This window comes from Rhopilema esculentum, chromosome 15 (assembly GCF_057945365.1).
Source record: "Rhopilema esculentum isolate cy_ngs chromosome 15, ASM5794536v1, whole genome shotgun sequence".
Classification (NCBI taxonomy): Eukaryota; Metazoa; Cnidaria; class Scyphozoa; order Rhizostomeae; family Rhizostomatidae; genus Rhopilema; species Rhopilema esculentum.
In genome coordinates, this window is record NC_142829.1 from 5818798 (window position 1) to 5846186 (window position 27389).

A 27389-nucleotide genomic window follows, 5' to 3' on the forward strand; every position below is an offset into this window, starting at 1 on the left:
TTTCCTTCAATAATTTCTTTTTATATCTATTTCCTTCTCTTTTCTTACTTTCCTCCCATTCCCTTATTCAGTTTTTTCGGTTGCTTCGCATCTCGCATTCTTTTCTATATATCGAATATCTCGCCTTTCCTTTGCTCGGCTCGTTTATTTTCCAGCCACTTGATAACGAGTGCATGCTCGAAACGCCGTGGTTTTATCAATCAACTATTATATTTTCATTCTGGTACAAAATTTATTTGATAACTGTATTATCGTTATTTCATTTTTACATCTTCGTTAACCTAGCTAACATGATGCTTATAACAACACTACTCCAAGTTTTTCTGTCGGAACACAAAATTTCAAGAGTTTCAAGTTTATTTTCTAGACTTCGAGTTAGTATAATGCCTGTGTTTTCCTTCACATCATTTAACACTCTACTATGCCAAGTAGTTTTGGGCCTTTCAATTGGTTTCTTCACTGGTTTTGCAAAATGACATATAGCTTTTCGTGCAGGTGTTTCACGTGGAAGTCTCTTGAGATGACCAAGCCAAGATAATCTTCCTTTCAGGATGGTTCCACACCAAGGTTTTGCATTTGTGCTTTGATACAATCTTACATTGGATATTTTTCTTGGCCAGTTGATATTGACGACTTTCCGCAATAACTTTCTTTGGAAAGTATCGATGGTATTTTCCAGGGTCTTTGTAAGTGTTCATATCTCAGAGTTAAAGAAAAAGGCAATTTTTACATATGCTTTGAAGATTCTAATTTTTATGGATTTACTGGTATATTTGCTGTTGAATATTGATTCCATCGTCATGTGCTGTCATGTGCAAGAGCTTTTCTCCGATTATAATGTCATTTTCAGTATCCAGTAAAGATTTCCATTTTTCATCACTTCCCTTGCTGATTTGGTCCTTTTAGTTCATCAAAAGCAAAGTGTGATTTGATGCGTTCTGAGCATGTCCATCTTGTACAGTGAGCGAGTATAAGTGGAAATAGCGTGTTGGTTAGTATGAGTTTGTTGTCCTTAGCATACTCAAGTAGTTGTTCTCCACTGCTGTTCAGGAGTCCCTTTCCATATTTCCCAATGTTTTCTGGAAACCTAGTATGACCTGACCCAGTTTTCACATTGAAATCTCCCGTAACTAGTAGAAAGTGTTTATCTTCTCTCTGTATCGTGCTGTCGTTTGGTTGAGCTGGTCGTACAAAACTTTCTCTGCATTTGGGATCTTCTTAACTTTTGATTAGTGTGGGACCGTAGGTGACAAAAATGTTGATGGTATGGCCATTATTCAGTTTGACAAAGACGGTAGAAATTCTTTCACTTAAAAGTTGAAATTATGGTTTCAGTTGGGCATCAATCGAAGTAGTTCCACTGAGGTATTTCTTGTAAATTTTCCTTTGTTGTTCTTTTTCAGTGTTATGGTGGTGGTCGTCTCTTCCTTGATGTGAGTTTCAGTAAAGCCATGATATCCAGGTCGTATTGGAGCGCATCTTCACAGATTCATATTTGCTTGTGTTCTTCCTGACACCCTAAAACGTTAAAAAATCTGACACAAAGGTGCTTGAGTTTTGATCTTTTAAATTTTCTTAAATTCAGAAAATCTCTTAAATTCCTGAAAAACATTGGATCTTGCCGTCTTCACTAAAATCTGTCTTCAAATTAACTCCACATCCTTGGAGTGACTCGATGATAAAAACTTTCTTTATCATTTGTCACGCTTGCAAATTTCATTAAACAACAATGCTCCTCAGTGCTGGCTTCATGTTCCCTGCTTCGGTTTACTGGTGTACGCCGTTTCCGGTACACCACTCGTCATACATCTCTGCAATATACCCATCATAGGGTTTGTTCCAAGAAATACAAATTAGCAGAAACGACAGGAAATTCAATAATGACTATGGAGTCTATGGAGACTCATGTGTGATGTGACTCAACAAAATGCTAATCTGAGATCTAACTATTGTTGGTTTATTACGCACCAAATCGAAGCAATTTTTTTGAATTATCATTCAAAATTTCATTCACGAATTTACGGATAGTTAAAGCCTTTTCACGACATAACGCAAGGAAAACTCGTGTTTCACGCTTCACGTAATAATTTTAATTCACGAAATCACGCACAAAAAATCGAGATTTCACGATTTCACGCACAAAAATATGGCCAATAATGCATCATGCAAAAATAGGGGGGGGGGCGTAAAATTATCTCCACTCTAAAGAAAACCAAATACATAATTGGCAACAATTTTCTAAGATTTACAAACTTGGTGAGGAAATTCAGGTTTCGACAATAATGTAGCTGGACCTTCAAAACTAGCTTGGTTGGCGGGTCATCAAGAGTAAATTTTAATGACGAAGAAATAAATGAAGAAAAATTAGGTGCTATTTCACCTCACCGATTACCGATTATACAGATTAACTAAGGATTTTCTGGATACCCCTTAACCTCACGTTAGCTATCCATTTAGTTTCCAAAAGTTTTGAAAACTCCGTAATCCTGAAACAACATATTGAAAGAAAATTTATTTCTCCTGACACGACATTTTTAAAGAGAAGTTATGTTGTTCCAGTATGTTCCAGGATAAACAATTACGGAGGACCAGAGGACTCGGAACAGAGAAGAGGAGGAGCTGAAAGATTTCATTATGTTGTTGTTGCTGTTTGTTGACAACAGTGACAACCTTTAGAAGTCCGTTAGCAACAACTTGGTTTGCTTCACGTTGAATGTCCCTAACTTGAATTGAAGTGAAACGAATATTGAAAAAGCATGTTCATAAGTAGCATGGCACGAAAAAATATGGAGAAGGAGCGGGAACTCCAAATTACACGGTCAAAGCCGCCAGAAAGAGTAAAAAAGTCATCAAACAACGTGCTTCAAATTACTGGAGAAAACCCACTGATGAGGTTGGTATTAAAAATATTTGAAAGACGAAAGCTGCTCCACATATTAAAAGTTGCGAACACATGTTTGCGTCTAAGTAGGGATAGCGGTTGCTATCCTAGAGCAAAAGCATCTTGATTTTTAGAATTGAAAGATGCTTTTCAAAATTTCATATACCTTCAATGTACAATTTATACCGTCTTTGGTGAGGCTCTAGGGGGTGCAATACCCCCAGTTTATTGTGAGTTTGGTAGAAAGAATACTCAGTTGGCCAATAAAATTGTTGTTAATTTTTCTTTTAAAATAGCCTGGATGCTATGTATAAAAGAAAAAAGAAAATTGTCTTTGTCAATTACGTTTCCATCAGTAAATTTCTACTTTTCACAACCCTCCACCTTAGACTGAAATGTTTAGGTACTCCACCATCTGCATATAGCTACTGTACCTTCCGTATATGTATCTGTACTTTTCTTTTTAAGCCAAAAAGGATTGGGCTCCAGCTTAAAATCAAAGCGGCACCAACGCTCAATTTCAGCACCGTTATCAACAAACAAGCCACCAAAGTCTCAGGTTGGGTTACTGCTTGACAAAAATGCCTCTTCCCATAAAGAGGAAATCCAGCTTGACCCTGAAAAGTACGATCTAGCAATTGACTTAGAGGATATTTCTGGTAGCGCCTATAGGGAAGAAGATGGCAATGGTGGGTGGTTTCTTAACCCAGTTCATCGACCCAATGAAAACTCACTCCCTTTTTCTGAAATCATGCAGAGAAAGCCCTTAACTGCATCGGTTATGAAAGCAACTGCAGAAGGTACTCTTGCTAGGGATTATGAAGAAGATATTTCACAAACTCCACTTGAAGAATTTGATTTGGATATCTTCAAACAGACAGATTTGAGAACTTACAGAGAGGAGATTCGAAGATCTTTAGGCCTCAGATCCCCCTTTGAGCTTGAGCTGGCAAGACTGAAACAAGAAAAATTGAAACTGGAAGAGGCATATTTGCTAAAACTCAAGTGTGATGCTGAGCTTGAGGAAACTAGGGGACCAAAGCCAAGGTGGTATGAGCTGAAAACAAAAACTTTTAACAGAGAGATAAGAAAGCATAACAACTTGTTGAGTAACTCAGAAAACTGGAGAGACCTTGTAGAATATAGAAATCAGCTGATTGAAGCTTCTGGTCGCTGGGAGAACCTTAGACAGTAAAGAAACTGTTTTGATTATAGTTGTAATATTTTTTATTTTAAATAGAAAACTTAAATGTTGCAGTTTGTAAGTTAGATAAAAAACTTTAGTTTGATTGATGGTGAATTATTATTCGCAGCATTTCATATCTTTGAATCTGATTACTTTTAACTTCTTATTTGTCTTTGTGAACATATTGCTACTTGAAGCAAGAAGAGGGACTGTAATTGTAGGTTTTGATGAAACTCTTGTCATAGATTCTGACATAAGTGAAAAAACATTATTCTTTGCGAGTAGCATTTGAAAGTTGACAAAACAGTGTTACCTTCTTTAATAAGAGAAATCATTCATTTGCTTTAATCAGTGTAAATGCTTTATCATGTTATCCGAAATTTCTGCTTCAATTCAAGACAGTCAAACAATCCTAAATGTTAGTCAAGTTCTCATATCAACGCATTTAACAAATTTGGTAACTATGCTAACATGAAGTAATTTTCCAATTAAGTAAGAGTATTGTTTTATCTTTTTTTCTAACTAGTGATCTTGAAATCTGATTCCTAGAAATCAGGAATTTCAAACCAAAAATAACAGTTTTTTCTGCTATGACAATACACATCACAAAAAATCTCATCCTGTCCTAAAATGCTACAAGCTGCAAAAGTGGCAGCCCGGTATAAAATTCCTTTCAAAAGCATTACAACCTATGCTCAAAGATCCTGGAAGCAAACCCAGATCCAATGGGGGCTACGTGGGCTAGACAGGGCCTGTGCCACAGGGGGGCCGGGGCAGCCATGCTCCCTTTTTTGCAAAGAAAGTAGTTAAGAGATGAAGTATAATGGGTATGAAGCCTTGGCCCCCTACTTTTCCTAGCCTTGGCCCCCCCACTTTCAAATTGGTGGCGCGGGCCCTGCTAGAGATGTTGGTACTAGCTTGAGTAACCTCTTTTTCAGATTTTACCGATTTGAAGTTGCGTGAAAACGAGAATTTTACCGATCAAAATATCGTCAAAATGGCGTCTGGCGGTGATCCTCTCTTTGCTTGCACGAATTGTCATACCAAACACCCATTTAGCGAGTTGTCTGTTGATCAGCAACTTTGTCGGGTAAGTGTTAAAGCTTCATAACAAAAATCAAGCTCGCTTTGGTCTACAACTCATTCATTTTCTATAATGCCGATTTGTGATGAGTTTAAAACAGTAAATTGTTTACTTACCTCAACTCTAATCTTAGTATTTATCATTGATTCAAAAATTTGTGGCCTTTTGTAAATATTTCATAGATGAACAATATATTAAAATTTATTTTAAGCTTATTCTAGATTTTGAAGCAATTGTTCTTATGCAAATGGCCAGACTTTTATGCATGATTGATGAAACAGTCAAAAATAGTTCACTTCTGTTCTTACTAGGAAAAGAAAACTCACGTGCAAGCACACCGTGAACTTTGTTCGTTTCTTTTGAAATATATGATGTACCATGTCATATTCAATGCAACAGTAATAAACTATTGCATGATGACACCTTCTTGTTATATGCTTGATATCTTCTTAACAATCTTTGCACTTAATTTATGCCTGGTCAAGTTAGAAAACTTGCTTGTCGCTCACAGGTATATGCAAGTTAGCACCTCTATGAGGAGGAGGGACAGCAATGAGTTAATCTTTAATTTGCAGTTCATCAAATAATTTGTTAGAAATTGTGTGTGGAGTCTTGTTTATCAATATAGTCAAGAAAGTCTTATCAATCAAGACCCAAGTACAAGGAAGGAAAACTTGCAAATGCTAGGCCTGATTTCATGCGCTTGCACCTAACCCACAAAATTAATAAAATAATGTATATTTTAGTTTAATGTATATATGAGCATTGTTGCGGCTTAAATGCCTCATGCACACAGGTTGCAACTGATAGTGTGCAGTTTGCCATAGTATGGCTTGAAATTGACTCGATAAATGGGTGCAAAATTATGGAACAACCTGTAGAAATTAGAACTACCTCTTCTAAATTCTTATTCAAAAAATATTTGAAAAATTATCTTGAAAATTATCTTGAAAAAAAGCAAACATTTTGCAACATATTGGCTAAAAGCTTTTTCATCTGACTTTTCTCAGAGCATAAAACGTCAGAGTAAGGGTCTGAAAGAATGTTATGAAAAATATATACCCAGTTGTGGATCAAATTAGGCCAATCAGAAAAGCACAAGCACAAGACCGGTATAGTTGACCAATCAGTGCCTCGTGTCTACACAATAGCGGCTTCTTTGTTTGTATGTAGATCGATTCCAAAACTGCTAGATGGAAGGACGACCAGGCTCTTCCAATTATCCGAAACATGTTGTCATTATAGAGTTTTGCACAATCTGGGTTGTCTAAAAGATGTTGACCGATGGCAGAATCACTTGTTTTAACAGTGTTTCTAGACCTACAAGATAGAGGAGGCTGTTCTCTTTGAGGGACAGTTTTGTTTCTTATGTTGGAAGGAACATGCTGTTTTATCCTATCCCTCAATCTTTGGGTTGTGCATCCTATGTAGCCAGAATCACACTGGCATGTAAATTCATAAATACGATGATTGACAGCAAAGAAACATTTTGTTATGGCTTGCCTAATCTGACTCTCGAATTGCAAGGAAGTGTTACCAATCCATGGCAGTTTCAAATAAACTGGGCACTTTTGCGGACCAAACTTTTGAGCAGCGCAAAACTTGCGATCTTCACCTTGCTTTAAGATAAAATGACGTCTTCTGAATAGCCGTTGTCCAAAAAGATCAATTTAAGTTTTTCCAGTTCAGCATGCGGTTTAGATTTCGAGCAAATCATTAGAAGTACCCTATGTACTAAAGTGTTGACAAGGTTTACTTTGCGTTGTTTTGGGCAAAATGAATTCCAGCGTATGTACTGACTGGTCAAAGTAGGCTTATGATATACACAGGTAAGAAATCCAGTGTTGGACTTTTCGACCAAAACATCTAAAAATGGCAATCATTTTCTTCCTTTTCAAATGTAAACTGGAGGGCTGGGTGTAGGCTATTAAGGTGTTTTAGAAAAATATCACAATCAGCCTCTGTTTAGAAAATGGTATATGTGTCATCCACATACCGAAAAAAGACACCTGGCTTTTGGTTGTAGTCGAACAAACGCTCTTCATAAAAGCCAACAAAGATGTTGGCAAAGGCAGGTCCCAGAGGGCTACCCATGGCAACACCATCCTTTTGTTGGTACATTTCATTGTTAAAACTGAATTAAACTGAACGTGTTGCAGTTTCCATCAGTTCAATGAATACTTCCTCTGGGAATGGTGGGCTATTAAGCTTGCTCCGGTACAAAGCATCGGCACATATTTTGATGGTCTCACTCAAAGGGACATTTATGAAAAGAATTCTAATGTCAAAAGAACACATGAAAGATGTTTCGTTTTTGATGTTCAAGTTTTGCATGAACTCAGCGAACGTAAAAGAATCCTTGATGCAATCTTTTGCATATTTTTGAAGAATAGGGTCCAAAACTTCAGAAAACCACTTAGCCAGTTCGTGTTGTGCATAGACAAGATAGGTCTAAGTGGAATGTTTGGCTTGTGTATTTTAGGGAGGCCATACATTTGTGGACGATGAGAGCCAGTGGGTCTTATCCTATCATAAATTTCTCAACACTTTTGAGTTGACCAGTTCCAACAAACATTTTTGGAGTTTCTGCTCTAGTTTGCCCATTTTGTCTTGTGTTTCGACATCAGCCAATTTAGCAAATTTTCTTTGTCGTTGAGAATTACCTCTATTTTTTTGATGCAGTCCTTTTTGTTCAAAATTACCATTCCAGACCCTTTTGTTCAAAATTACCATTCCAGACACTTAGTTGTGCTCGTAATTTGTTAAATTCCAAAGGGTTTGAAATCTCATGTTTGGTAAGTTGAGCATGTAAAATTTTAAATTCAGCAAAGAGTTCCTCTCTGTTGATTGTTTGGGGTGGTATACAAAATTCAAGTCCATTACCTAAGACAAATGTTTCAGTATCAGAGAGAATAATCCAATAAATTGAAAATATGTTGTTTGGTATTGCTCAACATTTCACCAAAATGTTTCCTTACTAGCAAGCCAATATTCCTATTGTGTTTTTCTGCAGTATGTTTTATTGTCTGCTGGTCAATTTCAGAAATGTAGCAGCAAAGTCGAAAATTGTCTCCAGTGGTAATGTCTTGGACTCCAGTGGTAATTTTTCTTTAGGCACGAGGCACTGATTGGTCAACTATACCGGTCTTGTGCTTGTGTTTTTCTGATTGGCCTATTTCAATCCACAACTGGGTATATATTTTTCATCGTGTTCTTTCGGACTCTTATTCTGACGTTTTATGCTCTGAGGAGTGTCAGATGAAAAAGCTTTAAGCCAATATGTTGTAAAATGTTTGCTTTTTTCAAAGCCATTTTCAAGTTCTGTACCGTATCCATTACTTTACTTCAGTATCTCAATTGATGATTATCATGTACATCTCCATTTGTGGGCAAAAACAACACTGCCAGCCTTATACACTTAGCTCTGAAAAATGGCTGTGACAGTCCATTATATTAAATTTGATTTTTTTCCCTTTAAGTCATGTCGCAAAAAGCATCCATTGGTTTCCTGTTCTGTCTGCCGCATGGAATTTCATCTCATGAGGTTTGTATGACGTTATTAGATATTAGATAAATATTATTTGTTTTGTGATTTTTCTCTTTCTCTATTTGAATTGCAATAATCTCATAGATACAGATATGTATATTGTTTATGATTAAAGATGTAAAATAAGCAAGTTTTAAATTGGTTTGAAGACACACTGTCAGTCATCAAAGAAGCTTCTGTACTTTGGTGTCTTCTTCTGTGTGTCGACATTTCACCTGCTTTGTATCATTTGCTGTCAGAAATTATGCATTTGTACATGAAATGATGTTGTGAAATATGCAAAGCTCTATGAAATATGTTTGATGTTGAAATTGGAATCTTAAGTGGTCAAGTTTTCCTTAAAGTTTTTATAATGATTCTATCCATAATTACACTACATAATTTTTCTTGATCTTCTCCAAAAAGTATTTTGTCATTATGTTTACTTTTTAAGGAATTTCATGGCTTTGATGATTCCATTTTGTCAATTATGAAAATTGTAATATAATATTACTTTTAAGGAAAACAAATGACAAACCTGTTTGCAAGCGATGCAGAGATAACACACAATCTTATGGCCAGGTAATGAAATAATGCTGATAGGTTGTTTAAATCCAAGAAGACAATTTTCTCAAAGTATTTATCTGCAGCCCTTACTTTTTCCTTTAATGTAAAATGCCACAAAACTTTAATTTCTGAATTTTTGAATTTTTGATGCAAAAAATCTTTCAAGCAAATAGTTTCTGATTTTCACCAGTTATTGATCTTTGTCAGGGGCGAAACTACCGGGGGGGTGTGGGGGGGTGTGACACCCCCCCAATCCAAAAAATTGTCGATTTCGCAGGGCAATCGAAGATTTCGCAGGGCGCCAAGAAAAGCTTTATTGCCACGCAGAAATGCCACCTCTGAAGTTCGTAAAGAGCCGTTTAGGAATTTTGAAATGGAAATATCGTATTTGTTATGAACCTCCCTTCCTGACATTGCATTTTAGAGAACGGAACAGGTATGTAAGGAAAAGCTCCGTTATTTGCAAAGCGAAAGCATTTCTTACCGAAAGTGATAGCCAATGGTACCCTGGGTACCAGAGCCGCAAAAATTAAAATTAAAAAATTATGAGAGTGAGAGCTTCTCTCTTTGGTCAAGATAGGGATTTTTTATCATTTTTTCTATTATCTTTTAACAGTGCATGAACTTAAAAACATAATAAATCGTTAAGATACCGATTTTGTTTCATCTAATTGCTAACTTTTCACGTATATTTTTATTATTTTTCTTTTATTTGCATTAATTCAGTAAATCATTTTCTGCATCATTGCAATGTTATAATTTTGGATGTGTAAACATGGCCTTCTTGATACAAGAAACTGCACATTTCTGTTCAGGAAAAAAAAATTCTCCCAATCAAAACAACATCTTCCTCTGTCATTCACAACTACGTGCAATCTGAAACGAACGGTTGCCGTTTCTTTCCTTCCCCAACGTCTAACACTAGAGTTTTAGCATGACATCCCCCTCCCGTTTTTTCCCAATTAACAATAATATTTTCAATAAACAATCAATTCTTTTAGCACAATAGTATTTTGCTAAATTTTTGTCTGAAAGATGCTTTTTAGCCCTTTTTACAAGGTATAATTTCAAAAAATTTCTTCACGTCGGACCCAACCATGGTGGGTCCTCCTACCTCACTAAACTCGACTCTTAGCCCCACTGGGTTAAATTTCGTTGCGCTGTCTACATCATGTACCCACTTCCCTCCACCCCCCCAATTAGCTGTTTATTAGCTTAATTTTGCAAACCAACATTAAATGAAGTGAATATAAAAAACAATTTACGCTCGCGTAGAGAAATAGAAATTTCATAGGCAATGAAGTTTCAAGTTTGTTTTTTTTGCTTAGAAGTTTGTCCTTGGTAAAGACCAGTGTACACTGGTAAAGTTTTCACTAGTAACCTATAGACAAACCGTTGCTACGAGGTCTGCAGGGCACCACTCAGTTTTGCAGGGCAGAAACCCTTTTCACCCCCCCAAAACTATTGGCCAAGTTACGCCCCTGATCTTTGTTCAACTGGTCTTTATACATTTTTAAGCCAGGTCAAAAGCATTTCCAAGACATTGTTTTAGAATTCTGATTTTAATTGGAGTTCAAAACACCACCAAACTTTCAATTGCCTCAATGCTCTGTATGTGTTTGATCACCTTGCCAAGCACTTCATCAAGTATTTTATTCATTTAATACCTACCTATGGTTGCTAACAAGGTTTTGTGCACCAAAATGCCCCCCCCCCCCAATCCAGTTCTTGTCGTAGTAAACAGGGTTCTTCTGATTTTATATGATAATTTCTATGTTTGATGAAATATTCAGTGCATCTGACCATCCTTCAATTAGCATTGAATATTTTTGTTTTATTTCTAATTTTAAGGTGTGGTAACATGTTTTGCATGTTTCACCATGGCTTAATTCTTCTATGTGATGAAGTTTTAATTATGCAGTTTCAAACTGAGAAATGTAAAAAATATCAAAATATCAGAAGAAATAAAAAAAGGTTATAAAGGTTCATGGTGATAATTTTTTTGATATGATTTAACTGATTTCTGATTTAACTGCAATTGATTTATGGCAATAATCTTCCTTTTCCTGTTATGAGAAGAGCGTTAGGCTGCTACAAAGAACTTGTGAATGTAAGACTGTGTGTGGAAAAAAAATATGTTCTTGTATCTCAGCCAATACAATTATTGTACTGTTGAATTTGATACAATTATTTCAAATAACACCTTATTCTTATTTTCAAGCCAAAGAGTTGCCAATACTGTCACATAAGAGCCGCATTCAAAGGGTCAAAATGTGCCAATTGCACAAAGTCAGAAAAGAAATATGGCTCTCCAGTTGTCTGTGAGCAGTGCAGGGTGAAATGTGCATTTGCAAAAAGTGAGGAATCGCGAGCCAAGGTATTCCCCTTCTCATCAAAATATTTTAAATAATGGATATTGTATATATTGATTTTTTGGTTTTTATATGTATGTACCTGAAAAGCCTTATTTTCATAATTAGTAAGATACAAATAAACATATCAATAAAATCAATGTGAAAGATTTTACCCAATAAGTCAAATCAATAACAACAAGCAGTAGACCCACAAATAAATAGCTTCTTGATAAATATTTCATGAATCAACCAAAAAATTTTGCCATGTTTTGGATTTGAAAATATTTTGTCATTAAATTATTCCAAAAATATTGTTCTCAATTACTTTTGAAGTCTATCAAGTCAATGGACCACTCTTTATCTTAGAATATTCTAAACTAGGAGATCTGAATGAATATTTGCCCACCCCCAATCGTCATCCATGTATCGACTGAACATGTTTATTGGAAGCCATCTATTTCTAACAAAATTGATTCAAAAAAATTCTAACAGCTTTCTTGTTCCTTGTATAACTCTTTGTGTAGCCAAATATTTAGCAATTTCTTAACTAATAATTCAACAGTAATTTGGCACTTTCCTAGGTTGATGGTAAAATTTTGTGTATGCTCTGCACTCAACACTTCCTGAGACACTTGCAGAAGCAAAGGAAACGAGCTAAAGAAAAAAATGACGATCATGTTCGACCCGATAAACATCAGCAAAAACGGAAGAAGTAAGCAATGACAGTCAGCTTTGTTCAAGCATTTGTAATCGTTATTGCCGAGGGGCAATTCACTCTTGCAAATAGCGTACGAGATTTTCCCTTAAACAAAAGGATTTCTGGGGATTTTCAGATAAAACAATAGGATTTTTAGAAAAGGTGTATAAGATTCTCTTTGAGTGATTTGCCCCTTGGTTATTGCACTAATTAAGTGATTGCCGCTTGGTAATTGCCGCATTTTAATATTTATTTACATTCCAGTTTATAAATGATCATTGCATTGATAGTAAGGTTGATTGCCAACTGGTCTTTTGATGATCATCATAACCGGTCTCGTTGAATTTGCCTGTGCTCTTATCATAGGTGTTACAAATATCTTGAATCTAATGATGGCGAATCTTATTTTCCAAAAGCACACCATGTTAATGACTGGCCATTTTAGACTGACTTTTCATCCTGTTTTGACCAGGCAGACTCAGTTTTTGTCCGGCCTACTTCTTTTAGATAAGAATGCTTTCTTTAGCTCTGTGCTAACTCTAGCCACTTTTGGATATGAATAAGAGGGATGGGCACTGAGCTGAGCCCACTAAACACAACACGCTTTGTCAAAATCAGTGGTTTTGAATGTTGGGCGACTTTTTCAACATAATCAGGTCCGACATCTGGCTAGGTGATTGCTAAATTCACATTCCCATGCCTATCAATCTTAATTAAAATTACTTAACTATTCCCTAATTACTATTCACCCCTCTAAGTCGCCAAATCACCGGGTATATGCAGCTTTCGCGTTATATATGTGATAGTTAATATGCTTTGTGCTGATCTGCTCACACGCGAAACTCGTCCGTGCTATTTCAAGTTATTTATTTTGTTCATCAGCCTTTTTTCGATATGCTCAATCATCCAAGAGCCATAATTTTGAACAATGATGTTAAGTGAAAGTAACCAATCCTTCTCTTAACAGTCAAGTTCATTTACTAGATAAACATGAAACACGATAAGCTAAACTAACTTGCAAATCACTTGGTTACAAAATTTCACGAGATAACAAAATGTAAGAAAAGTGCAAATAATTGATTATTTTTGTCACAGGACATCGACTGAATATCGGGCAGTAGATGAAATGAAGTCGAGGCTTGCAGCTGTTGAATCGGCTTCTAATAATCGCTCGGCTAGCAACAGTCCCATGATCTTTGGTCTTCAGAATATCCAAGACAGGTTTGGGGTTAACAGAGAATTTCATTTTAAATTTCAGCAGCATATTATCTTGATTTCAGACGATAGTTTGCATGGAAATAGATGCAAAATAAACATAACCTCTTTGCATAAAGATAATTGTTGCGATTCATATGAATTGCCCAACAGCAACCACTCTTTGTTAAGCTTTTTTTGATGGGTGAATTTTTTGTAATATTAGAAGTGCAAAAATTTGGAATTATCATTTAGGATTTGGATCAGCCCTTATTTCAAATCGTTATTTTTATTTTGACCAAATGTGAATTCAAAGAACTGTTTCAGTAGGACTTTCGATGCATGTATATAAGAACATATTTTGCTGGAAGACATAGCAATGAAGATCTTATTCAGGTTTCTCAGTAAAATTCTGCTCTGATAGAAAGGAGTGAAAAATATGATAAAATATGTAAAGGAAGTTTAACAATGTACTGTTTCTAAAGTTCAGGTATCCCAATAAACTTTCCTGTTTGTACCATCATTTGCAGACAAATGATGCAAAATTTTTAGAGCGCTTGCTGAAATGCAAAAGATAGAATACGATGCCTGCATCAAAATCTGCTTTTAATTGCTGATAATTCTGTTTCTTCAAATAAAGTGCCTCTGTTAATAGATCATTTAGTATTGCAAGCAATCACGCATAGAAATAGTTCTGATAACGATAGCATCAATAAGACATTGGTTGACACTGAGGAGAAATTGGAGGTTGTACCGTTTATAGCAGATACTATTGCTTATGTTAGCAAACAAATTCTTATGCGAATCAGCAAAGTAGACTTTAAGATAGATATTACATGAATGCAGAAGACTATCCTTTTAGGACATCAAGACTTAGACATCTTGTTAGTTAGTATTTGGCTATTTGTTAAAGCTCAATCTTTAAGAAAAAGCAGTAAGGCCAGTCTGAGCTTTTGCCATATTGGAAATATTGGAATAAACAGTAGCAGTTGCACTAGCCATTACAGCAACTAAGAGCATTGTAGTAGGGGCGGATGCTAAGAGTCATTTGAGTTGGATAGAGACAACTACTAATCTATGGTGTCGCAAATGATAATTAATTTTAGGGCGTAACATTTCAATAGGCTAATTTTGATACGATAAACTATAGTTTTATGATATACGTTGATTTCCATTGTAGCGATGCAAACCGTGATACTCCAACCGACACAGCGCTGGTAAATCAGATATCGGAGATTGCCTCCTTGAAAGACGAGGTAATTCTCGTTTGTTTTGCTATTCGCGTTTTTGGTAGGCATTTTTGTATTGACGATCTCTGCAATGTTGCTGTCTCAGTTAGCTCTTTCTATTGACAAGCAGTTATAGCGCCTTATCTTTCCTTATCAGTTACGCACAGCAGAGGTTTCATCTTCCAGAAGTTTCTCCTGCTGTTATTTTCGCTTAAGCAGCAATAAGTTTCCAACATCAGGCATTGTCAGACAGTTAACTTTGGAAAGCTTCATGAACCATAACTACCACTATAGGCCTATTGTGCTACTTCTTAAAACCAGTTGTGTAGTGCTTAGAAAAGAAGGGGAAAGCTTTTACAAAAATATCTCAAAAAAATTGCAAAAAGTAAAATTTCGTCACCTTGTGCCACTCGAATCCCCACCCAGCGCTTGAGTCGCCCCCCCCCCCCTCGAGTCCTATAACGCTTAATATGTATCTCTTACCATCTAGATCAGAATCTGTGCATATTGAGTAAGTTTTAAGGACACTAAGAAATATTGAGCAGTATCCTGGTCCTTCCTGTTGGTGTGACCAAACATCGTAATTACTATGAGAGAGCTGGTGACTCTTCTCTTTTTAAGTGAAAGTTTGGTCATCTCAGTGGCTCGAACCACCTTGGATCTGTGGCCCGAGACCCTTACCACTGAGCTTTTCACACACCTGTAGCACTTCACTCCTGCTTAAAACCCTTCTGGATTTATTGTAGCTCTTTCTTCCTTTGATCGCTAGTTCAGATAAAGCTCTCATGTAGTTTGGTTGTTGTCAGCTGCCTTTATTAGTCCTTTGCAGCCAAGCCTACTAAAGTCCCCAATCCCAAATCACCGATGGCAGATGCCAAAAATATCGAAAAGCAAATTTCTTCACGTTATTTATTCGTGCAATGTCTGTATGCAGAAACATATAGTAACTATTGCAAGCCGTGTCTTCCCTAAAAGTCTTAAACAAATTGTTTACGTCATATATCATACTCGATTTCAATTTAATTGAAACAAGTTTAATTTTTATTTTAAAATCCCAAAACAACATACAAATTTCATCTAACAACAATAAGATGATAATAAATAAAAAAGCTGTATACAAAGCCATGAAACTAATTTGAAACTAATTTGAAGGGAATTTGTAAGTCAGAAATTTCTTAAGGAGGAACTCTCTCAATAGATAAGCTAATCGAGGAGAGAGCAGCCCCTTTAATTTTTTTCATATAGCAAAAACATTTTGAATTCCTTGTTATATCATTTCTATGGGGTTCTTGTACCTTAGAAGTGATATAACCAGGGCTTGTCCTTTGATTTCGGTAAATTAAGAAGTTACAAGATTCTGCAATAATTTGTTACTAATTGTCTGCTGCAAAAAAACCTTGTCTTATATATTGTAGCGCAACCCCTCATGCGAGCTACCCTTATCAGAACTGATCGAAACTATGTAATGCTTATCCAAGAAATGTGGCAGTTCGATACAGGATTCTTTAGTGTATGGAACCAGCAGAGGGGAAAATTGCTCTGATTGGTTGATCCATTCCTGCGTTTGAAGCGCGTTCTACTTCGACTTTCCCGCCTTGCCTAGTCAGACGTTGCGTGTGAGTCATGTGTGAGTTTAAAACGAGACCAAACTAAGATGGTCATCCATATCTACAGGCTCAATTTCGTTGCTAGGGCCAGAACAAAAAGCTTGTTTTTGTTTCCCTGTGAGCTCTTCGCGCATGGCAAATGCAATTTTCCCCTCTGCTGTATGGAACCACTGATCTATAAAAAAGACTGGATCGAGCTTCCTATTGTCTTGAAACACCAAAGTTTGAAGCCTGTTCAATTTTAAAAGGAAGAGGGCCCCAAACAATAGCGGGAAGCCATTCCTCAAAACCAATACTTGAACGATATGAATTCGTAAGAGCTGCAATGCTGTGTGTATGATTGCTGAAAAAGAACAAGGCCAGAGCAGCTGAAAACATTGCTAGGACTGACACTTAAGGCCGTCTCCTAGCATGGGCTGTTCTGGGGCCCTCTTCTCGGATGGCGACACTCTGGTCACATTAGAAGCTCGATCCAGTCTTTTTTATAGATCAGTGTATGGAACCCCTTGCCAACCCAGAAGTTACCTCGTTTTCAAACAAGTTTATAACAATTCATTGAATTTAATTGAAGAAAATTTCACGCTATCAAACTCTGCAACGTTTACTCAGAATATAAGTATTTGCAAGGTGAGACTCCTAGTGAATGTTTATTTAAGCAGATTTTGCTTGTTTGTGAATTTTGTAATGACATTAATTGGCAGTGCCACACTTATTTCATTGTCTGTAAGATTGCCTGTTCAAGTTGTGCTGGCGAAATTATTTGACCACTGCAAAGCAAGACCCTGAAAGTTTTGTGCTGTGAATTTGCACATTTTATGATTTGCTCAAACCTCACTAAATGAAAACGAAGCCAAGCGGCTGGTTATTAAGTAAATGGTTGCAAACCGTACTGTGTTTACCAACTATCTCAACTTTTTCACTAAAAGCAGTAATTGGCAGCTCATATGATTTAGCATTTTAAGTTTTATGCTGTAAATTATAATTTTAAGGTAAAGTATCAATAAAAGGTTCTTGTAAATTTGCAAAAGACAGTTCATCAACTTCAAATAATTGTTGTAGATTCTGGGATCCTTCTTATTCCATAATAAACTACTAAAGGGACGCTAGAGCTCTAGAATCTAATAAGCCTGTGGGGATATTTAAAATCAGCTTACGTGCAGTAAAGTCAACTTTAAGGCTAAACCTGTAAATCAATGTAGATTTAATTAGAGCGGTGTATCAGATCACAAGTCCTGCACGGCTCTGATCAGCATCTTTCGAGATAATTAACAATTTAGATTTTTTTGTATGTTCCATTTATCTGCAGTCCCTACCAGAAGTCTTGGTAAACTACACTAAATCTTTGGATATTTTTATTGCACCCCCGTTGCCCCCTCCAAACAATGTTTTTGTATGCAATATCTAGGCTCGATGAAGCCCAATGAATTCCTTTCAGATAGTTGTGGCATTGTTTTGGGGGAGAGACATGTTTTGGCTTTGCTCGTTTTCCCTCTACTACAAATCAACGACAAATCTTTGACTGAAAACATTAGCATTCAAAAGTACCTTCAAGGGTGGTATTTCTCCTAACGCAACCATTTGAAAGCGCGCTATTTCCACGTGAACACGTAATACTCGGGTGCTCGCGATTAGCACTCAGTTCTTTTCATTTTTGGTTGATTTCAAAGCTAAACGTTTTTTACCGTCTTAAATAGTCATCTTAAATAATAAACCTTTTCATCCAGTCCCAGATTTTTCAATAATGCGGCATCTTTTATTTGTTAGTGGAATGGGGCAAAAATTAAGGCTGTTGCTCAATATCGTAATGCTTGTACGCTACGTTTGCTCCAAGTCTCTGCGACAATATGCAATATTTGAAAAATGTTTGATACAGACAAGACTGGCCTACAAATCAACATATACTCGGCTCTTATAAGCTCAAAGTGACAACGTCACAAAAATATATTTCTAGAATTGTTGAATTTTGATCCCATAACCTGAGAGGGCATCATTGAATACCTCTAAATATGCAAAATCAGTCAATTGTGTTACGAATTGGCAAAGATATGGCCACATGTGTATTGGCTCTTTCCCATCACACCTTGTATTTTGGTCTCTGTTCATAACTTTCTGAACAATTATGCAGCCAAAATAACAGTGAATCATCAGCAAACTTCAAATCTTCCATTGGCCATATCTCAATCAATTTTCGACATATTTGTTTAATTTTGCATATTTGAAAGTATTTCGTGATGATCTTTTATGTAATGTGGTTAAAATTCAAAAATTCTAGAAATCGGTTTTTGGTGACGTCACACTTTGGAAGTCTATTAGGTTTCATTGCTCATACCCTTTCCCCTTTGGTTGAAGTATTTTAATATTTTAATTTCCCTGTTTTCCATTTGGTCTTATAAATTTAGAAAAGAGTCGCCTGCTTCTTCCTTTGTCCCTTTTGTCTCTTTTGAAATGTCAATTTTAGTTGTGTCATTTTAATCAAGCCTTCTTAAATGGTCTACTATAACAAGATTACCGGACTGAACACCTCGTGGCAAGAATAACACGTTTAAAACCCCAGTCGGTTGCCTTCTTTGTCATGCAATGATTAACATGCCTTCTAGAACTTCTTAAAATTGAAAGCAATGATGTTTTATTTCAATCATTTGTGGTGAGTACATTATTTTCTGCCTTTTGCAGGTTGCTGTTTTGAAGAAACAACTACAATCAAAAGAAAGGGCAATTTTAGAGAAAGATAAAAAGGTTTGTAGGACGCTTATCCTAGCTTTTTGTTTTGCTTCGTGTGTTTTGCAATCTTTCAATCTCACGGTCAGGGATGGCGGCAAGATTGGACCGGGGGGGGGGGGGGGGGGGGAAGGCAGGTCCACTCATCTGAGGTTTTCAGCCCCTGACTAAGGACCCTTTGTAAAATCCATCCTTTAAGTCCCCAAAAGCTGGTTTTGCGAGAACTTTATAAGCTACGTAAGAGTATGTTTTTATAAGGAATTTAGGTGAAGAATAATCCGTAACGCCAGAAAATAAAGCTTGAGTTACAATGAGAATAAGCAGGCTAAAAATGTACTAATCTCAAAATGATTTTTGTGATTAAGTGCTGATAATTAAAAAGAAACTGAAGTATTTTCGTTTTTATCTATTGATATCATGATATTTTGTGTTTTTTGTTGGTTTAAAAGCAAAAACCGTGGAAATTGAATCCAAATCCTATGAAAAATCGACTCACAATTGGCAACAGAGTCATATAAATACAGTGTCTTGCTGCTTTTAGATCACCATTTTAGATTCAAAACAATGAATAAACACGCAGAATGCCAATCGCTTCTGTTAGCTCACATCAAATATTGATGCTCTTTGGCCTGGTTCACACGAATTATTAGTAGTCTATGAATAAGTAATCAGTAATCAGCAAAACCTACGTTTTTTGCCGAAGTGAATGTTTAGATGTGCCCACGCCAGTTGATAATGAATAGTTTAATCCGATTGCTATCCACCAGTCTAGTTAGAATTGTTTTAAAATTAATGTTTAGTGGCTAATATTCAACATAAGACATCAAGCACTTTTAACGTTTAGATTAGCCCAGCCAGCCTTGTCTCATCGAGTCATAATTAGTTTTGCATTTTTGTTACTCTTACAGTTGCCTGTCGTCTAGCGTCAAATGCTATAAATCGTTGATCATTGTTTTGTTAAATGGACGTAGATCTTGGAAAGAAAACAAAATCTTGGGAAGTTGGCAAACTTTTTGACGAAATTAGCCCTGGGTACTGCGAAATTTCAAAATGGCTCGAAAAATTGAATCCTATACGATGAATCCTTAAAATGGTACTTTTGACACTTCAAAGTTAAGATGAGAACGGAGACTTTTTGTAGGTTCTGATTTAAAATAAATTATTCGAGAAAGGGAATGAAACACTTTATTGGCTCCTAGGTAGGGGTAACCCAGTAGGTTATTGAGGTCTCTGAAAAAATAAACTCTTGAAAATGGCTCTAATTTTATGAATATGAAGGGATGACATTTACGATGAAATAAAATCAAGTAGCTTGAATATTTAAGAGTTTCCCCTTTTGTTTGGTTTACAGTTTAATACTTTTCACCCTCTTCACCTGTGATCTTGGCTGCTGCCCATTTGGCACCTGATACCATGTATATTAAATGTGCCCACCTGCGATTGCTACGGCTTCTGTTGTGTAGTGGATAAAACGTAGAACTTCCGATCCTATAGAAGTATTTTTATAAGAACACCGGCCTCAAAATTGGTCAATGTTACGGACAAATTAAAAACAAGCTGAGCTAGTGTAAAATGCAATTTTGAACAACGTTTTATTTCAAAACCAGGATGTTTTGTCATGTGTGGGGGCTTTTTTGGTGAGTATTTAAACATGGTGGCAAATGAGTGTTGTCTCACGCAATTTGTTGGCAAATGCCTAGCGTCAAATAAGGGTTGTCACGCAGGCCTTAAAACTTCCCCTAAGCGAAAGGCTAGCAATCGCACTGCTTATACCCTATAAATTTAAGAACATATTAAGAACAATCCAGCCTCAGATTTTTGAAAAAATTAAGAACAATCAGCCTGAACTCAAATTTACTGGTTCTTATAAGAAAAGAGTTTTTATGCTTCTTTGGTCTTGCAAGAAGGTTGTTGTGTGAATTTGAAGGGAGTAGCCTTTGGCTCCTTACAGATTACAACCCACCGCTTTTACCTTCTATCGTTTCTCGTGTATTTATGTGTCAGACAATGAACAAAAAACTTCTGTTTCGTGAGCAATGATTGGCCGGAAAGATGTCCGGGTAATCTCATTGATCCCCTTCCCAATCAGGTAACAAGATTACAACAATACATTTTAAGCTCGGGGAGAGAGTTTCTTTGGTCGGTCGCAAATATTTGTCAAATGTAAATCTTTTTCATTGTGATTGCTGTTGAAACGATGCTAGTCAACTCACATGGGGCTTATGAGAATAAATATATTCTGCGGGCCCGACATGGTGTAAGATTATTAAACACATAATTGATATAAGTATAAAATTTCGATTGCCAAAAAGTGTTGGTATTCACTATGCTTTTGATTCCTGTGAAAATGTCTGTCTAAAAAATGTAACACACAATCATAGCAAAAGGTGCTTGGTACCCTAACGCCAGTTTTCAAGGGTGAATTCAGCCATCCCTCGCTCCCATTTCAAATATTGCTGATTTACTATATCTGTTTAATAATTCTCAGCTTAAATGCACAATATTTGATGTTGCAGATACACAGCTTAGAGGCGGCTACCTGGCAACATGGCAAAGAATTACGCGAGAAAACGCAGAAACTCGAGAAAGAGTTGATGGACATTATAAACAACCTCAATGTAAGGTTCTTTTTTTATACATTCTCTGCCACGTGAAATGCTGAACATGTAACTAGATACAATGTTTGCTCCTATCTTAGCTGTTGCATACCACCCCATTTAAAGTTGTTGCGTTACGGAGAGGGGGGGGGGGCTGTTACCTTGCCATTTATTTTTGCATAAAAAGCGATAAAAGTTTCAATATTAAGTACTTTACAACGATGTCAAGAGACAATGGGGTGGTAAAACTTTAAAACTATAGTAAAACCTCCACTAATGAAATTTTCTTGTAACGGACACTTCCCAAGGACGGACACCTGCAAATAAAAAGTAAGAAGCGGACACCTTCTTACTGCAAATAACAACTATTGTTCCAGATATTTTCCGAAACCTTGCTTGCCTAGAGGTATTTAGAAAAGAGCACTGCGCGAAATCAAATGCGGTTTCACGAATCATAAGAAAGTTGAATAAACTGGCGATTTTCTTCGGGATTCGAATCTCTTGAGTTATCGGCAATTGGTTTATTTATTTTTTTTTACAATAAGGATTGTAGGCTGAAATGGCCCATCGCCAACACAATTACTATACTTACAAGTTAACATAATTACAAATTAACATTTTAATGATGTTCGTTCTTTTTTTACCTTTTTCTTTCCTTTCTTCTTTATAACCTTTTTCCTCCTTGTTTTTTTACTATAGGTGCTATGTTACCCTACTGCTGCGTGTTTTGCAGCAATATGCTCTTTGCTTGGCAGGCTCCCTGATACGGTTCACTCGCACAAAATTTTCGTTTGTTTTGTTAGAGAAAATAAAATTCAAAATCATAGCTGATAGAAATAGAACCTAATTGTGTTCTTAAGTTTGCCGCCTTTGAAATCAATTTTAATCATTTTCAATTTCTGACGACTTCAAACTCTAACAGAACAAGTTGAAACAAAAAGCAAATTTCCTTGAGGAGCTGCCCTTAAATTAGCCGAATTATTAGGTTTCAGTTTTGCAAATACGCGCGACGTTTATTGAATACGATTTCATTATTTTTTCAGCTTATTTTTACATGGCGCTGTTGTGTCAACAGTTTAAGCTTTGTGAAGTCCTGCAGTGTCTGCCACATCTTTTGATGTTGACATTTGCAAACGCATTAGTTAACAAATTCTACTGGAAAACGCGGGATGGATTCAATTTTTCAATTCCGAAAATCAAATTTAAAATATTCTATGAAATAAATAATGGAAGCAATATCGCATAGCTCCTGATGATGACAGCTTGTCACTGATACGGTTATATTTTGAGGCCCTTGTTCCTTGTCAATCCTTATTTTGTTAAGATCACAAACATGACTCTCCTGGTATTTTTGCAATTCGATTAATAGTGTATTAGTTGATAAAGGAAATAATTTCAATACAAAACAAGATACATAAACCGCAAAAATCGCCGTGACAAAATTTTGGACAAATATTTTGACGAAAATTTCTTCCACTAGATTTTATTGGTCACGGCGAAATTATTTGCCTTTAAGAATTTTGAGAATTCCCAAAGAAATGCTTTCGCATTACACTCTTTTTTTATAAGAACCAGCAGGCTGACTGTTCTCAATTTTTTCGAAAATCTGAGGCTGGATTGTTCTTAATTTGTTCTTAAATTAAGAGGGTGCAAACAGTGCTATTGCTAGCTTTTTCGCTCTAAGGAGGTGTTCAGGCCTCATTTGCCAACAAAGTGAGTGAGACAGCCTTAATTTGCTGACAAATTTGAATATTCACCGAAAAAGCACCCACACATCGCTAAAAATCCTCGATTTTGAGAAAAAACGTTGTTCAAAATTGCATTTTGCAGAAGCTCAGCCTCAGCTTGTTCTTAATTTGTTCTTAACTTTTGACCAGTTTTGAGGCTCGTGTTCTTATAAAATTGTTCTTATAAAAAAAGAGTGCAGATCAATAATCAAATTTTTTTATCTTTTTATTCTAGTCAATGCAAATAACGGCGTCATCTTCATTTACATTGTCCTCATAATCATCATCATCATCATCATCATCATCATCATCATCATCACCATCATCATCATCAATATTGGCTCTTGAACTGCATTAATTCTCACCATCGCTCAATAAGAGTAGCTCTAACTGTCTTTTGTCTGTCTTTTATAGTTCAATTGTACTATTTCTTTCATTCTTTCAATTTATTCCAGCTTTTCAACACAAAATTTGAACTATAAGACAGCAAAATTTCCAGACCACCTTTGAAAATAGAAATGGCTCTATACTTTCCGATTCTTATATTTATTCTTACACTTTAAATAATGCTCTGTTTATGAACTTTCATACCAGATTGATAGAGAATAGAGACTCGTTGACTGCTAGAGGCATCTCTTCTAAGTTGCCTCCCTATTAACAATGAATATATACCTTTTTCATTTTGATTTTCCTGAAATGCTGTTGGGTGTGAAAAAGCTGCAAGGGGGTAACATCAAATTTCTCAAGCCCCAAAGGCTCCACAGAGCTATTGGCTTTGCCTCTTATAGTATTGGTAGCATTTTGCTATCTCTGCTTTGTTAAAACCATTGGGAATTTTTTCGAGGAAGTTTATCCTCGAAATTTACCTGACGAAATTTGTTGTTGTTAATGTACAATTAGTTTTTAAGATTTTAACCTCTACAGATTTTATCTTCTTAAGTTTTCAACTTCTTAAGATCTGGCTTCTTAAGGTTTTATTTACTAGTTATAACAAGTAAACATTCAAAATATTATTGGTTTAGGTATTTCTTATGTAAAAACCTAGGTTGCTTTATTTTATTTAAAAAATTCTTAAAAACTCAAGAAAAAGCTCAAACTATTGTGAGCAGAAGCAAAATATAAATAAAAAATTAGCAGAAGCATGAATACAAATAAAAAATGTTCTGAAACTAAATGTCCATGAAACGTCTTTAGGATGGCAAAGACCGACTGTATAGCCGAGGGTAGTCATTCAAACTTTTCATATACGAGATCCATCCGGAGTTATCAAAATTCACCTAAAGGTATCCAAAAAAATTAACAGACCCAAAATTATCAAAAGTTTTTCAATGTTTCAAAGGAATTAGCTTGATTTGGCTTCTGTTCATTTTGAGAAGAACTTAACAGTAATGGTACTGACAGCCAAACCATGCGCAGTGATTTGTTCCCTATTAGAAATTGTCTGTTATTGGCAGCTGTCCGTTATTGTGAGTTGTCCGTTGTGAATTGAGCGCGCTTTCTAGCACTCTTAGAAAACCCTTTTTGAAATGAGCGTCCCTGGAAGTATGATTTATTTCGAAAGCTTTTTTAATTTTTGCTTTAGAGTATGTGGATCTTTAGTTTAAATTTTCTCTTTTTCGTATAATCCCTTACACCTGACATCCTTCGTATGTATGTAATGATATGCTTTTTCCATTTGTTTTCTGCATAGTTAGGCATGGATTTTTTCCATCTGTCTGCAAAATCCAATTAGCGTCCCGTCGTTATGTAGCAAGTTTGATGATCTTTTTTCTATTCAGGAGGAGAACCGAAACTTGAAGAAACAGCTTTCGCAAGCAACAAAAGCTGCCAAGCGAACCGACACAAGAGCGGATATGCTATCGTGAAAATGTGAGATTCTTGCTTGTGTGTTCTATAAATGCCTCCATGGTAGGTTGCTTTTTAACCAGAACAGTTATGTAAATTTATGAATAAATTGGTCTTTGTATCCATCTTTGAAGGATGCTTTTCAACATGTATCGTTGATTTCGATATTAAAAACAAAACTTTTTGTAACTTTTTTAATTTAAAAACCAAATCTTATAGCAAAATGTTCAATTTTATACCTAACCGAATACCGTTGGTTGAGAATCAAGTATTTCAATATACCATCAGTTAGCAGTAGATTCCAAGGTTAAAAAGGAGGTAGTGGCCTTTTTCTTAAAGGAGGCTTTAGCGTTAGCTTTATGTGGGAAGAAGGCAGGGTTTCCTTTTTAAGAAAAAATGGGAAACAAATTATACAACTAATGTTAATCATTTATTACCCTCGAGTCTGTGTCGTATAGACAGCATCCAACTAGAGCTACTTAAGCCCCCATCAAGGTACTCCCAAGCAAAGACATCGTTTTGCACGGAAAAAGCTTTTGGTCCCACCTCAGAATATTCATAACTCTGCCTGTTCAAATTTTAGATTCATAATTGTGCGGATATCCTGTAGCAGAGTGTGCAGTAGATAGATACTCCCTTTGTTGAGTTGTCATCTTAGATGAATCTATTCTGCAAGCTCGTTGCATGATTGTGAAGGGAGTTTCGTTGCATGATTGTGCTACAAACGACTTTCATCACTTTGTTTGAAGTCAGAGGTAAAGAAGGAGGATACCTAGACGCATTCCATGTATACTAACCTGCCAAGTTAACCTTTTTCTCGAGGTGAAGGGTATCCATTGGTTTTGGAATGCAACCCCTCTTCCGTTTATTAAATCTTTTTATTTCTACCTTACTTCTCTCAGGTGCCAGACTTGCCATCTCGGTGCCATCTCGGATACTATGTGCATGCTCTATTCATTGCACTTTTATTTTAGCCTGCAGCCTACACTTGAATCAGTTTGTCTAAGATTGTACATTTTTAACAGTGCTTAGTAGAGGTTCTTGTTAAGAATTCAATGACATGTAATATTTGTGTTAAGATCCGTATCTAAAAACGTATTAACTGTAAGTTTTTTTATAATCAGGAGTTTATGGTGTATTGGAATTTGTTGATAAGTGCGTCTAAATTTTGCCTAAACAAAGGATCACTCTTTGATCCATATATTCTGAACTTGAAGTGTGAATATAGTGTGTCCTCGAACTTTGCGTCTTTGTACTGTCAATTGTTTGGTGCGAGCAACATGCTGGTCTATTAGCTCATTTTAGTCCGTAAATTGTACCAATAAAGGATCAAACGTTAAATGCCCAGTTTTCCATAAAAAGGTTTAAAGAAAGAGAAAGAATAGTTAAAAGTTTGATCCATAGTGTATGCCTAGAGGAAAAGAAATGTATTCGATTCATATAATGTACTCTTTTCTCTGGAGGTTTGACCCATTCTGGTGGTTTTCTTTCCTCCCTTCCCATCCTCTGTTCTCTATGCGTACTTTATAAACTGCCACGAGGCACATGGGGTAAACCTGTTTTCGTCAAATAACTGTTTTCCCCGTTAAATCATTGTGCATGTTCCCCCTTTCGTGAAAGGAATGCTTTTGACTACATGTCGATGTGGCTAGTTCAAAAGTTTTTAAATGTGTCATATATATAAACCATTTATACCATGGTCTATAGAAATTCTCACTCATTTCTATTCCCTACAGTTTTACACCAACATATTTTCCCCAAAATTCATGTAACTTTCTCTTTTCTACAAAGCCATATGTAATCACAGCTGTACTCTAAAATACCTGTAAATGAATAGACTCCTTAATCCCGCCCTGGCACCTTGACCACTTTAATGAAACAACAGTGGAACTCAATCCAACTCATAGCAAGATCTAAATTTTTGTTTAAACTGTTATCATAAAATATCTGCAATGCCAGAAAAATGCCAGATACTTCTCATTTTCCTTCTCCCTTTTTCACAATCTACTCCTTCCCCTTTCTCAAACCTTCTCTAAATTAAACAAAGGTATGGATTTAGGTGAATATCACTTAGAACAGCCACTTACGTTACTTTTTAGAAAGCCAGGATTTGAATATAGAAAATATTGAGTATAATTTGAATATAGAATTGAATATAACAATTTAACTGGCTGAAA

At 36.0% G+C, this 27389-nt stretch overlaps 2 protein-coding genes across 2 annotated transcripts; both read left to right on the forward strand.

Annotated features, from left to right (window-relative positions):
• The first annotated feature begins 2632 nt into the window (after positions 1-2632).
• On the forward strand, positions 2633-4193 carry LOC135685695 (uncharacterized). Its single transcript, XM_065201708.2, has 2 exons — positions 2633-2893; positions 3350-4193. The coding sequence occupies exons 1-2, from the start codon at positions 2757-2759 to the stop codon at positions 4074-4076; spliced, it is 864 nt and encodes a 287-aa protein (XP_065057780.2). The 5' UTR covers positions 2633-2756; the 3' UTR covers positions 4077-4193.
• An 827-nt stretch (positions 4194-5020) lies between these two features.
• On the forward strand, positions 5021-27389 carry LOC135685692 (protein FAM76A). The gene is made up of 10 exons (XM_065201704.2): positions 5021-5157; positions 8631-8695; positions 9199-9259; positions 11466-11621; positions 12180-12310; positions 13391-13516; positions 14670-14745; positions 18999-19061; positions 21560-21661; positions 25146-27389. Exons 1-10 carry the CDS (start codon positions 5065-5067, stop codon positions 25230-25232), a joined length of 960 nt encoding a protein of 319 aa, XP_065057776.2. The 5' UTR covers positions 5021-5064; the 3' UTR covers positions 25233-27389.